Source organism: Ranitomeya variabilis, chromosome 4 (genome assembly GCF_051348905.1).
Source record: "Ranitomeya variabilis isolate aRanVar5 chromosome 4, aRanVar5.hap1, whole genome shotgun sequence".
NCBI classification, from domain to species: domain Eukaryota; kingdom Metazoa; phylum Chordata; class Amphibia; order Anura; family Dendrobatidae; genus Ranitomeya; species Ranitomeya variabilis.
The window spans coordinates 479,892,122-479,907,435 of NC_135235.1; the positions used below are offsets into that span (position 1 = coordinate 479,892,122).

Here is a 15,314-nt window from a genome sequence, read left to right on the forward strand (position 1 = left end):
GAGTCGGCCTGTCACATCTCCACCAGGTGAGCGGTACCCAAGCACTTACCCACTCTCCCTCCATCACCCAATTGAGCACTCAGCTCCCCACATTTTCATAACCACTTTAATATTGAGTTACATGTAAAATTTTGAGTGTTCACTCAACAATCTATTTAAAAATGGGCCACAAGGTAAAATATAACAGATTTTCTCAATTGCAGGGAATGTGTCAAGTTTTTCTGTGGCGCCCCAGGGTCCTGGTCGTTGCAGTGGTATTGCTTTCATCTCGGGGAGAGTGATGCTATGTTTGGAGGCAATGAAGGACAACTCTTTGTCAGGTAACACAATGCATGCAACATGTTCACACTCCAGACCAGAAGGGAGAGCTCTAAGCCTGTTTAAGGTGAACTCCCCTATAAGAACATCCTGATCTGGAGGGAAAGGGTTCAGTTTCTGGAGGCACATGCTGCCTCCTTCTGAGGCGCAGAATCCCGGTAGCAGGCACACCGAGGGAGTAAGGACCTTTATGCTTTACTTCAGAGACCGGCAGGACAGCTAATTGCAGGTTACCTGTCCGCACCTACACCCAGAAGGCACGGTGGCACCCCTCAGAGACCGGGGCTTGCTAGAGTCCCTACAAACAGCCTCAAGCAACCAGTCATACAGGTTTGTCCTATCCTATACAGGGGACAGAGAGAAAGACATTACATCTGTGAGGACCTTATGTGAAGCCATAGGCAGTAAGGGACTACACCACTGCAGCGCAAGGGAAGGCTACTGATTTCCACCTGGACAAGGGGACTCTGGACTTGCCTCCAAACTGTCCGGACTCTGCCTGCCCTGTGATCTGGTGCCCTGGACTGTGGATGCTGAAGTCTTCAGTAAAGGTAAAGAGACTGCAACCTTGTGTCCTCGTTCTTCACTGCGCCATTCATCATTCACCATCTACACAAAGGGAAGCCCTGGGGGCATACTTCACCTGTGGGAAGGTGTACCATCTACACTGCCATAACATCACCCCAGCGGACCCCTTAAAGCAGCGTCTGTCACCTTGACCGAATACCACAGGTGGCGTCACGAACATTCCCCTTAAAGACCTTTCCCTTTTACACGGACGGACCGGGTCAGCCACCGTGACATCCCCCTGTGAACTGCAGGACCCGGTACCGAGTACCCCACGGCCCCATGGGGGCGCTCCATTTCCACCTAATCTGAGAGCAGCATAACGAAGAAACAGAGACCATGATTACAGCGATGTGTCACTTACTAGACTGTTTGTTCTAGTTTTTATGAAATCACCATCTTATCTGCAGGAGATTATCACTAGAGGACTAGTAAACCTGCTGCTATGTAGTCCTCCATATTCATGAACTCTGTGTAACCACGCCCCCACCATTCATTGTCAGGTTTCTGCCCATACATACTGTACACCAAAATCTGACAATCAGTGATGTGGGCAGGGTTATACAGAGCTCAGCATTCAGAGAACTGCTAGATCTGCAGCAGATACACCAGTGATTTTATAAAAACCTCAAGTAGCCCGGTAAGTGACACATCATTGGAATTACTTTATATCATGCTGCTCTCAGATGGGGTTAGCAAAATCCTGGTGACGGATTCCCTTAAAGGTGATGAAAATCTCTGTTTAATATGACTATATCTGACCTCTGTAGTAATATTGGATTCACGTCCTACCTGCACATGGCCGTCTTTACTTGGACAACCCATTCTCAATTGCAATATGCCCCAAATAGAATAAAACATCTTGTAGTCATCTCCAATGCCAGCAATGTTCCAGTGACATTGGCACCAGGTTTCACAAGTGTGACGTCACGTGATCCCTGCAGCCAATCAGTGGCTGCTAATGGGCCACTTCATTCTCACTTCCTTCGGACATATGCTCTCTGACTCCTCCAGATGTCAGTTACACCCAAAGGTGGTGAATGAAGCGGCCGCTGATTGGCTGCAGGGATCACGTGACATAACAACATCACACAAGCCCTGGGAGACCCGGGGCTGACATTGCTGCAGCGGAGGTGAGTGTAAGGTGTTTTTATTGTAATACTGTAATTGGGAAGGAATTGTGGAAGTAATGGACAACCCCTTTAATCAGATCTGTGCTGACTCAAGCATTCAATAACCGACTACCTCATTATATATCATATCTGTTAATGCTACTTTCGCAATAGCCACAGGTAGAGATCAAAATCCAAAGTATTTTTTGTCAGAGCAAACTCTGGTTTCTGGAAGCAATACTGATCACTAATCCCAATCAGGACCATGTTGGCTTAAATGGACAGGCAGGCATTGATCTCCATCCTGTGGTTGTTGCAAAACTAAAACTTCCAGCATGTTCCCGAGAGTTGTAGTTTTGCAACAGCTGGAAAGCCACAGGTTGCAGACCAGTGTGTTAGAGGTAATGTTGAATGGGTCAGAAATGGAATTCCGGGATCTGTAACTTCCATTCTGTCCAGTAAACTCACCTTGTGGACTGAAATGCTGTAAGCCCCAGGCTGCGTCCTGAACACCTGGGCAGAACTGGTGGTGGAGAACGCATTCCAGATAGTACACACTGTGCTGTGTGCAGCCTAACGGGGGACAAGCAATATTTCACCGTGTGATGTTGCAAATCACTACGCAAATGATACTAAGTCATACATAAATGTTTAACTAAACACTGTAAATGATTTATTACAAGTGTTTCACAAGTTTCAGAGGAGCAAAGTAATGCTCTGAGGCTAAGGAAGTATTCATTCAGAGGAGGTCTAGTCATGGCTAAGCATCCTGACAGTGATGGCCCACAAAGAATGAAATGCTTGCGGCAAATATATACTGGCCATGCATATCAAGGTAGTGAAACGAGTTCTACGGATGCTGAGGGCTCCTCAGTGCACAGTTTGTCATCTTCCTCTCTCAATAAAATATTGAGAGAAGCAGGAAAAATTTCTAGTCAGCATGGGATTGCAAACAAACTAATGACATACTTGCGGTCAAGTGACAACCACTGGAGGAGGCAGCAGAGCGGACTCCTGTCAGCGTGCACAATGCACAGTGTCAGGATTTTTCAATCCGCAGTTACATAGTGTGATTGTAGAGATTTAGCTGAAACCCGAAAACCCCTTTTTCCTATGCAGAATAGACTGGTAAAGATGGGTGAAAGCACAGTCAAAATTTGAATGGTATAAAAGGGGTTGTCTGTTTGAAAAACAATTAAGCCTATAAACCTTCTTACCATGGCATGTCAGGCATGTCACTCTCCATAAGGAGAAATGTTATCGTTTAGATCCCAGTCAGAGGCCTTTCATATAGTCAAATCAGATCACATGCTTTGCACTGAGGAGGGGCAACATCCTGAAACACGTGTCTGCAAATTGAGATTCTGGTTTGGCTTTTAACCTAAGTCATATGGCAAGGCTTGTTAAAGGGTCGATATTGACTTTTAGGATGGACGCTTCCAATTGGTGGTACTAGAGTTCAAGTCCTCTTCCTCTCTGAAGAGGCAATTTACATATTTAATTTCCAGAGGGGCATTGCAAGGCCTATAAGCCACCTTACTCTGTCATGTCAGGCATGCCACTCTCCTCAAGGAAATATGTTACCCTTAGGAACAGGCCTCTAATACAGCCAAAGCAGATCTCATACTTTGCACTGACGATGGGCAACACCCCGAAACATGTGTCTGCCAGTTGAGGTTCTGGTTTGGACTTTATCCTGCATTATGTGGCAAGGCTCGTTAAATGGTTTATATTGACTTTTAGGATTGCTGCTTCCAATTTGTGGCACAAGAGTTCAAGTGCTCTTCCTCTCTGAGGAGACAATTTCCATAAGGAAATGTAATAATCGATAACAGAACACTTTTCAGAACCCCCATATGTTAGGTGGAGTGAAAAGGGGCTGTAAACAGTGTCTCTTGTTCTGAAAGACAAAACATATCTATGTGGCAGACAGCAAACAGCTCATTAACTTTAATAAAACTATGTAATACTTTATCTTCCCTGTGGCGGTGCTGAAGGAGATTCAAATACTTTAAGCCTTGTTCTCCTCTATATTACAGCTGATTTCTAGGCTTCCAGAAGCAGGACACCACATTATCAGCTAATTGTAGGGAACCTGACATCTGATTCATGCTGCCTGAACCATGGGCAGCATATATTAGACACTGGCTGCATTACTACAATTGTGTATTATTTACCTAGGGGTCTCCTGTTTCTTTGACCTCCCCTGGCTTTATCATTCATCGATTTCCCAGAAATGCTATATACAGTTGACCTCCCCTGGCTTTACTATTCATTGATATCCCAGAAATGCTATGTATATACAGTTGACCTCCCCTGGCTTTACTATTCATTGATATCCCAGAAATACTATATACAGTTGACCTCCCCTGGCTTTACTATTCATTGATATCCCAGAAATACTATATACAGTTGACCTCCCCTGGCTTTACTATTCATTGATTTCCCATAAATGCTATATACAGTTGACCTCCCCTGGCTTTATCATTCATTGATTTCCCAGAAATACTATATACAGTTGACCTCCCCTGGCTTTACTATTCATTGATATCCCAGAAATACTATATACAGTTGACCTCCCCTGGCTTTACTATTCATTGATATCCCAGAAATACTATATACAGTTGACCTCCCCTGGCTTTACTATTCATTGATATCCCAGAAATACTATATACAGTTGACCTCCCCTGGCTTTACTATTCATTGATTTCCCATAAATGCTATATACAGTTGACCTCCCCTGGCTTTATCATTCATTGATTTCCCAGAAATACTATATACAGTTGACCTCCCCTGGCTTTACTATTCATTGATATCCCAGAAATACTATATACAGTTGACCTCCCCTGGCTTTACTATTCATTGATATCCCAGAAATACTATATACAGTTGACCTCCCCTGGCTTTACTATTCATTGATATCCCAGAAATACTATATACAGTTGACCTCCCCTGGCTTTACTATTCATTGATATCCCAGAAATACTATATACAGTTGACCTCCCCTGGCTTTAATATTCATTGATATCCCAGAAATACTATATACAGTTGACCTCCCCTGGCTTTACTATTCATTGATATCCCAGAAACACTATATACAGTTGACCTCCCCTGGCTTTATCATTCATTATAGTATTTCTGGGATATCAATGAATAGTAAAGCCAGGGGAGGTCAACTGTATATAGTATTTCTGGGATATCATACAGTTGACCTCCCCTGGCTTTACTATTCATTGATATCCCAGAAATACTATATACAGTTGACCTCTCCTGGCTTTATCATTCATTGATTTCCCAGAAATGCTATACTGTATACAGTACATCACAATCTAACAATGATCAGTTATATAAGAACACCACTCCTGTTGTAAGAAAGAGCTCTGCATACTTGTAGTTACACCCATTGTTGGGCCGGGATCATGTGAGATTCAAGTGTAATTTTCACAAAGATTTCCAGCTTTTAATTAATACTGTTACCACATGTAGGGCACCATATCAAAGGGCTTTGGATAACCTGAACAGAGCACAGGGAAACTATGTATAATCCTGCTGACTTTTTCAAAGCCACTTAATTAGATATCCATGTAAAATTATTCATGGGACGGACAAGTCTGTGTGACATCTTATGACATGACAATGAAACTGTCAAAAAAATGTAAAGGTTTTAGTCAAAATTACATGCTAATCTAGGAAATCATAAAGAAGTATATTTACTAAACACGAAATGACATGGACCTTAATAAATGAGCACATACAATGCCACCTTTCCCAACGGGTAAGAATTGACCACTGGACCAGACACAGGAGCAATCTTCTTGTCCTATGTTGTGTTATGACACTAGATGAAGGATTTCACGATCAGGTCTTAGGGAGCCCATGCACATTACATAACGCTCAACTGAAATGGCTGAATTGAACTATAATGAGTAGAGATGGGCAGATCGATTTCAGGACTCCAATCCATGAGCCAGGTTAGTAGTTTCTAGCCACAAGATGGGAGACTCACAAATCGCTTACATGCCAGTATCCCTGGTGCGGCTTTTATTAGCCAGACCTAGCATGATGTTATCATTGTTGTATGACGTACATATGACATTACACCAGCTGGATAATCAAAAGCCTCTCCGGGGATCCTGGATGGCAAGAGATTTGCAAACCTCCCACCAAAGACTACCAACCTGGCCAATGGACTGGTGTCCCCCAAATTGATCTGTACATTTCTAATAACGAGCGATCATTAGCTGTTTGTTTCAACCAATGGCCAACTGATGAATGTTCATAATCACTCACAACACGTGCAGGTTGGGTGTATAGGTCTATTTCAGGTCTAACTGCATCATTGGCAAAAATTATTCAGTATTGCCTGAGGTGTAATGGAGGCCTTTAGTCTTTAGCTTTAGATGAAAATCCTGTCATGAGTGGCTTTCAGATTTAGAGGGGCTCTTAAATCCATTGTAATCAATGTTCTTTGGCCCCAAACAGTTAATTGAAGGGTGCTGGTAACATAAAAAGTCTAAATCAAGCAGGAAAAAGTATTCTGTACGTCTGGTAAAGCACAGAATATTAATTTATTAATAATAATAATAATAATAATAATAATCTTTAATAATTTTGTCATTGAGAGAAGCATGGCGGTAAAGTGGTGGGATTCTGAAAGTTTATATAGACTGATTGGGCAACTTAGTATCTATATTTGACCGGGTCATAAATCCTGCTCCTGTCACCAGAGTAAATTACTATTCCCTGTAGTATATTACCGTCAGCTCTATATGAACTACCGCAGTACACCTGCAGAGGCATTTCTCTGACATTACTGCACAGACAGAAACCTGGAAGTCTGAGATTTGCCCTGCCGCAGCTATTCTACCACCAATTATAGGAACATTGCTGTCACAGAAGCTTCCTAACTACTTCAAAAACAATAATTTTATGCTGTCAGCTCTCAGAACACAATAGTCTGCAGTAGGAAAAACTATTTGGGGTGCCCAATGAAGACTTTAAAAGGACACCAGTGCTATAAATTATCCCTGATAATTGGGGGTTCTTGTTTCAGATTTGGCCAAAGATCTTCTAGTCTTTCTGCTTGGAGGCCTATTGACCAACAACAACGGTTTCTGCGAGAAAGAGTGTTGTGGGACTTGTCAGAGCTTCTGCCACCCTGCCAGTGCAGTTAGGTCACTTTTTGTCTGAAACAGTACATATGATGAAACCCTGTCAGGAAATTCCCAGCCAGATTATCAAAAACCTATTATATAATATAATACTATAATCAGAGGAGTGTCCATGTCCAGTCATTTGATGTATGACTTTAGTTTCTCTTCTTAACCCTGGCATGAAATCTGTTTGCTTCTGCAGAAATTTCTGGTACTTTTATACCTGATTTACCATTGGAATGCCTGCATGAATAATATTTATTACAATGTTATTAAAGCCTCTGACAGACATCACAATTTTTAGTTTATATATGCATACATGTCTTATATATCTAAATGTCTTATGTTTCCTTCTATGGATGAGTCTGAAAGTGTGTTTGTTTGTTGGTATGAGGTTCCACCCTTGAGAATGTCTCCCTACTTGGATATTTGGACAAAATCTGCTCGGGTAATGTGGAATGATTCATTTGAAGTAACTTTCAATTATTAAACTGATGTTTGCCTAACCTCTAGGAGCAGCAATAAAGGGGGTCATGAATTTTTATTTGGTGCAATTCCTAAATTGTCATGTGTACTAAAGTTCTTGACCTCTTCTCCGAAGAGACAATTTTCAAAGGAGCATTGCATGACTTATAAGTCTCCTTATGTCTGCTTGTTCACATGTCCATTTTTGCGTATGAGTGCCGTTTTTTTCTCGGTCCGAGTGGTCTGTGGAGAATATCGGAGACTTGTCCAATTTTGATCCAAGAATTGGATCAAAATTGGCAATGCAAATCAAGAGGTCTGTGAAAAAAAAATCAGGACACACTTAAATGACATCTAAGTGCCCCCCGATTTTCACATACTATTACATAAGAGAAGGTGGAGAAACTATTTATTTTAATGTCTCCACATACAAGAAAAACAGATGTCCCTAGGTCCACAATCTGATCAGGGTCGGATCAAGAATAATCGGTTTGTTTTTCTCATACATGGAAATATCGGACGTTTGAATGAGCCCTAAGGAGAAACCCTACTCCTTAAGCCTGTCCTTGGAAGCAGCTCTGACACTTGGCACGTTTCATCTACAGAATTGACAAATGCTGAAAAAAATCCAACATGGCAATGGAACTTTTGACAAGTGTCTACCTCCAATCAGTGCCTGATACCCTTGCTTGTTCCTGAAAAACCAAAATGGTCTACATTTCCTTTTCCATCAATTCAAAATCTCTAGTATATGGCCAACTTTAACCCTCAAATCCATGCTCCTTTATTCACAAATTCAAATTCATGCAACCAATAATTCTTAATTGCAATTATGTGAGCTAGTTAAGCAGCAAGAGACGAGACATCTACAGGTATAGTCCTATATAAAGGTGAATAGGAGTATTTTTGGCAGGAGCACATCCTTCCTCTGAAATTCCAAAAATGCAGCATGTAAAAACAATACCCTTAATGAAGTAACGCCATACACTTGAATCACTTTAAAATGGATATGGAGAAAAGAAAACCTCATACTGCTGCCCCACCTTTCAGGATCCCAACTTTTTGAAAGTGACATGCTCAGCTGCTGACCCCATTCAACGTACAGAAGGAAACATGAGAGGCTCAGGCTTTCTTTCAGCTGGGTTGAGATGTGACAAAATACCACTTGACTACTACAAAGAACCAGCAAAATATTAGGATGAAGAAGGCCTCTCGGGAGTAAAAGAGATCACATAAAATCCTGGGGTGCCATCTGGAACTTAACCCAAGGGACATATGAGGACATTAGGCCGTCGTTAGTTATTCTGTAGGAACCATGATTGTGGATTGGGACAAGTGATACTAGGGTTACGGAACTACAAGTTTTAGAAGGGACATATGGAGACATTAGGCCATCATTAGTCATTCTGTAGGAACCATGATTGTGGATTGAGACAAGTGATACTAGGGTTACGGTACTATGTATTTTAGAAGGGACATATGGAGACATTAGGCCATCGTTAGTCATTCTGTAGGAAACATGATTGTGGATTGAGACAAGTGATACTAGGGTTACGGTACTACATGTTTTAGAAGGGACATATGGAGACATTAGGCCATTGTTAGTCATTCTGTAGGAACCATGATTGTGGATTGGGACAAGTGATACTAGGGTTACGGTGCTACATGTTTTAGAAGGGACATATGGAGACATTAGGCCATTGTTAGTCATTCTGTAGGAACCATGATTGTGGATTGGGACAAGTGATACTAGGGTTACGGTACTACATGTTTTAGAAGGGACATATGGAGACATTAGCCATCGTTAGTCATTTTGTAGGAACCATAATTGTGGATTGGAACAGGTCATAGTAGGGTTACAGAACTACAAGTTTTAGATTGCAGAATCCATTCTTAGCTGCAAGACTAATAGTGAACAAAGGCAGATTTGTGACTCGCCTCCATCTGTCAGTGATTCACTAATACTCTGCTGGGAGTCAGAATACTTGTCTCCTTATCTCGTCAGACAATGTGCGATACACATCTTGTATATATCATATTGTGTTGGAAATTTCATACATAACTGTAGCACTTGTCAATTCTCGCTCTTATCTGTGCTGTGCATTTTTAGCTTTCCATACAGATGTGTTGCAGTAAAATCTATTCTATTCTATGTCTCATGCTTCCTCCCCCTCTATGTGACTCACTGCTATTTTTTCTGCTCTTTCTGAGTAATTTTCAGCTCGCTCTCCTTTACCCTTCATCCACCATGTCTCTCTCTCTCTCGTTCATTACCTGTCTCTTCCTACAGCCACTATTTCCTGTCCATACGTCTCAATTCGCATTTTCGATATGTATATTTAAAAACCCATATCCGTCCTGTACACCATTTTCTGCTAGTCTACATATATCTCTCCTTCCATTTTATGCATTACAACACACATCTTAATTCTTCGCCTCTCACACACGCACATACCGTTGGAATAGATCACCATGCATTCAGAAGACGTAGAAAACCAGAGAAATCTGGTAATTACATACCTTCGAAATCGGATATAATACCTTCCAGGTGCGCATTTACTGTAGGATCCGACATTTCTTGGGATCGTCCACAATTCCACGATCTGCCTGGATCCCAGCAGTGATTTGTTTCCCCCCTCTAAACAACAAATCCCAAATTTGGAAAAAATGGGCTCACATCAGAAGCTGCCGCCAAGAAAGGGGGAAGGAGGAGAGGGAGGGGGAAGGATTCTCCTGTTATGACTGCAATTGTAAACTTTTTCCCTTTAATACGTGTGGGGTTTTGTCTCTCACTCTCTCCCTAACTTGAAGCTGAGGACAGAACACAGCCCCTAAAGGCTGATTTGAATCAATGGTGCAAAGGCAGCCTCAAACTCCACCCATGTCACACACACAGACACACTCACACACTCACACTGCTGCACATCTCACATTCCCTAGGCTTCCCAGCTCCACCGAGGTGGCTTGTGGCAACGGCTAGTAACCCTTTACAACCCACAATTTTCATATTTCATTCCTGATTCCTGGAATAACTTCCCGGTTCTCTTGTATTTAGAGGAAATTAATATTTTTTTATCTATTTTTTCTAAATGCGAGTGCACGTCCCAGCATGTGGATGAATTTGTCATTTCACTTTTTGGACTTTAATCTATTGTATATACTGAAAACTTCCTTGCTAAGTAAAAACAACATCTAATACAACTTGATAAATAACAAACTCATCTGTGCGCCATCTGTATATTTTCTGACTGTATGATCTTTTTGCAGCTCTTTTCATAGGGTGAATATTACAAAATCCTATTTATTTATTTTATCACCAAATTTTGGTAGTTTGTCACTCCCCATGATTAGTTATCTTCTTTCCCCTGACAACATTTCCACTGCTGTCATTAATGTTTTTGCTAAATTCCATTTCCTTCCATAATTCCACAGGTTGTAACTTTCCCAGTATCTCTTTTTGATTCCTCAGCATCGAAAAGCGGGTAGTTCAGCAGTTGAGGGGTTACAGTGATGGCGTCACCATATCCTGGAGCTGGATTGATAGGCAGCAGGAACTCCCGAAATATCAAGAAAGAGGAAAGGCCAGCTGTCAACAGGAAGCCAGCCACACACAGGGGGGTACTGGCTTTGACATATGTTCACTGGGCCAGTTTTTGTGGGTGGTAAACTTGCCAGGCGCATATTGTGACAGCAGCATTGTCTCCTTCCCTGTAGGCTCCTTAGAACTCTACCTAAGTCTGCTTGCATGCTACTGTTTTTGTGCTGACTGTGATGAAGAACATGTTGGCACACTTTCACAGGGAGTTAATTATCAGCAGTGGGCAGACCATTTGTTTATAATGCAAACCCACAGTGTTAAGTAAGATGAAAAGTTGCAAAAAGAAATGCAGTTGTGCTCAAAACTTTACATACCCCAGCAGAATTTTTGCTTTCTTAGCCTTTTTTTCAGAGAATATGAATGATAACACCAAAACTTTTTCTCCACTCTTGGTTAATGGTTGGATGAAGCCATTTATTTTCAAACTACTGTGTTTTCTCTTTTTAAATCATAATGACAACCCAAAACATCCAAATGACCCTGATCAAAAGTTCACATACCCTGGTGATTTTGGCCTGATAACATGCACAGAAGTTGACACAAATGGGTTTGAATGGCTACTAAAGGTAACATCATCACCTGTGACCTGATTGTTTGTAATCAGTGTGTGTGCATACAAGCTGAGTTTCTGGGATCCAGACAGACTCTTGCATCTTTCATCCAGCCACTTACGTTTCTGGATTGTGAATAATGGGGAAAGCAAGAGAATTGTCAATGGATCTACAGGAAAAGGTAGTTGAACTGTATAAAACAGGAGAGGGATACAAAAAGATATCCAAGGAATTGATAATGCCAGTCAGCAGCACTCAAACTGTGATTAACAAATAGAAAATAAGGGACTCTGTAAAAACAAACCACGGTCAGGTAGACCAATAGAAATGTCGTCCACAATTGCCAGGAAAATTGTTCGGTATGCAAAGAAAAACTCACAAATAACATCAGCTGAAATACTGGACTCTCTGAAAACTAGCGGTGTGGCTGTTTCAAGATGCACAATAAGAAGCACTTGAAGAAAAATGGGCTGCATGGTTGAGTCGCCAGAAGAAAGCCATTACTGTGCAAATGCCACAAAGTATCCAGCCTACAATACGCAAAACAGCACAGAGGCAAGCTTCAAAACTTCTGAAACAAGGTAATTTGGAGTGATGAGACCAAAATTGAACTTTTTGGCTACAACCATAAACGTTACAACACCATTCCTACTGTAAAGCACGGAAGTGGATCACTAATGTTTTGGGGATGTGTGAGCTACGAAGGCACAGGAAACTTGGTCAAAGTTGAATGAATGATGAATGTAGCATGTTATCAGCAAATATTGAAGTCAAATTTGCAATTATCAGCGCGGAAGCTGCGCATGGGACATACTTGGACGTTCCAACATGACAATGATCCAAAACTCAAGGCCAAGCCGGCGAGTCATAGTCGTTGGCTACAGCAGAACAAAGTGAAGGTTCTGGAGTGCCCATCTCAGTCTCCTGACTTCAATATCATAGAGCCACTGTGGGGAGATCTCATGCATGCAGTTCTTGCTAGACAGCCCAGGAATTTACAGGAACTGGGAGGCTTTCTGCCAAGAAGAGTGGGAAGCTTTACTATCTGAGAAAATAAAGAACTTCATCCGCAACTACCACAAAAGACTTCAAGCTGTCATTGATGTTAGAGGGGGCAATACATTGTATTAATAAATGGGGTATGTGAACTTTTGATCAGGGTCATTTGGGTGTTTTGGGTTGTCATTATAATTTAAAAAGAGAAAACACTGTAGTTTGACAATAAATGGCTTCACCCAACCACTAACCATGGGCGGACAAACCGCTGGTTCAACCGGTGCAGCTGCTGGGGTCCCCTGCAGGGCAGCTATTAATGAGGGCAATCTGGCCATTATATCCAGCCCCGAGGCTCCAGGGGGCCCCTGGCCAGATTGCCCTCATGTGCGGCGAGCAGGGAGCAATCCCTGCAGCTCCGCTGCCTGCAAGAGAAAATGGCAGCGGAACGGAGCTGCAGGGAATGCACCCATCCTGCTTCCTGCCCGCACTTCCTGTCTCATACATCACCCTTCAGCGCCGTGGCTGTGCGAGACAGGAAGCTGCCGGTGATGGCGCAGCTTAAGGATACCGTGCGCAGAGGTGAGGTGTGTGTGTGTATGCAGAGAGATGAATAGTGCTATGTGTGTCTGTGTGTTTATGCAGAGAGGTGAATAGTGCTGTGTGTGTCTGTGTGTGTAGGTGGAGGAGAGGGCAATGATGGGGGTGATGGGGCAGAAGGCAATGATTGGGTTGACAGGGCAATGATGGGGCAGAAGGCAATGATTGGGTTGACAGGAGGGCAATGATGGAGGTGATGGGGAGAAAGCAATGATGGGGTGGTGGGGAGGAGGAAATGATGAAGGTGGTGAATGAGCAATAATGGGGTGGTGGGGAGGAGGAAATGATGTAGGCGGTGTAATGGGCAATGAAGGGGGTGGTGGAGCAGAAGGCAATGATTGGGTTGACAGAGAGGGCAATGATGGGTGTGATGGGGAGAAAGCAATAATGGGGTTGGTGGAAAGGCAATAATAGGGGTGGTGGGAGGAGGAAATGATGGAGGCAGTGTAATGGGCAATGATGGGGTGGTGGGGCAGAAGGCAATGATTGGGTTGACAGAGAGGGCAATGATGGTGGAGAAAGCAATGATGAGGTGGTGGAAAGGGCAATAATGGGGGTGGTGGGGGAGGAGGAAATGATGGAAGTGGTGAATGGGCAATAATGGGGGTGGTGGGAGGAGGAAATGATGGAGGTGGTGCAATGGGCAATGATGGAGTGGTGGGGGAAAATACAATGATGGTGGTGGTGGAAAGGTCAATGATGGGGATGGTGGGGAAGGAGGAAATGATGAAGGTCGTGGAATGGGTAATGATGGGGGAGAAGACAATGATGGCAGTGGAAAGGACAATGATGGGGTGGTGGGGAGGAGGCAATGATGGAGGTGGTGGAGTAGGTAATGAAGGGGGTGGTGGGGAGGATGAAATGATGGAGGTTGTGGAATGGGTAATGATGGGGGTGGTGGGGGAGAAGACAATGATGATGGCAGTGGATAGGACAATGATGGGGTAGTGGGGAGGAGGCAATGATGGAGGTGGTGGAGTGGGCAATAATGGGGTGGTGAGGAGAAAGCAATGATGGAGGTGGTGAAGAGGGCAATCATGAGTGAGGGTGGGGGAGAGGGCAATAATAGGATGCGGGGAGAGGAGGACAATGTTGGGGAATGGGAAAGGAGGAAGGGGGATTTATAATGGATTTAGGAACAGGGGGAAGTGGAGGAAGACATTATTATCGATCATTATGTCTAGCACAGTCCCCTAATATAAAGTGTACTCACTTATTATGTATAGCACAGTCCCTTAGTATATAGTGTACTCAATTATGTATAGCACAGTCCCTTAGCGTATAGTGTACTCACTTATTATGTATAACACCATCCTTAGTTACATAGTTTCTTCTTTTGTTACGTACAGTATAACACTGTCCCTTATTACATACCATCCTCTCTAGTAATATATGGTGCCGTCCCTTATTATATAGCTTCCTCTGCTGTTATGTACAGTGCTGTCTCTTACATAGTGTATTCTTGTTATTTTTGTTATTCACAGCGCACTCTTTTATTACATAGTCCCCTCTCTTGTTAGATGTAAAATGACTACTGATGGAGGAGCTGATGACCAGACAACCAGTCCATCAGCTCCTCCATTAGCTTTCCCATGCTCCATTAGCCATCATTGCATTATACAGCTAGCAAGACAGGACGGTATGTAATAAAAAATAGGGCTCTATAAAATCCAAAATGTAAGGGACGGCAATATACATAATTAAGGAGACTATGTAATGTAGTATATACATGTATGTGTGTGGCTATATATATATATATATATATATATATATATATATATATATATATATTGCTCAAAAAATAAAGGGAACACTAAAATCCCACATCCTAGATATCACTGAATGAAATATTCCAGTTGTAGATCTTTGTTCATTACATAGTGGAATGTGTTGAGAACAATAAAACCTGAAAATGATCAACATAAATCACAACTTATATCCCACGGAGGTCTGCAGT

At 42.5% G+C, this 15,314-nt stretch overlaps 1 protein-coding gene across 4 annotated transcripts in view; it reads right to left on the reverse strand.

Moving 5' to 3' along the window:
- SEPTIN9 (septin 9) overlaps positions 1 to 15,314 on the reverse strand; it is a 354,855-nt gene that overhangs the window by 151,069 nt on the left and 188,472 nt on the right. The window contains exon 1 of one of the 4 annotated variants that reach the window (XM_077251857.1): positions 10,136 to 10,522. The exons of 2 other annotated variants lie outside the window; for them this stretch is intronic. In XM_077251857.1, the coding sequence (XP_077107972.1) occupies positions 10,136 to 10,190 (55 nt within the window). In that variant the 5' untranslated portion in view covers positions 10,191 to 10,522. Of the gene's footprint in view, positions 1 to 2,465; positions 2,560 to 10,135; positions 10,523 to 15,314 lie in introns of those variants that run through there. One more of the 4 variants, XM_077251859.1, reaches the window with a different exon arrangement.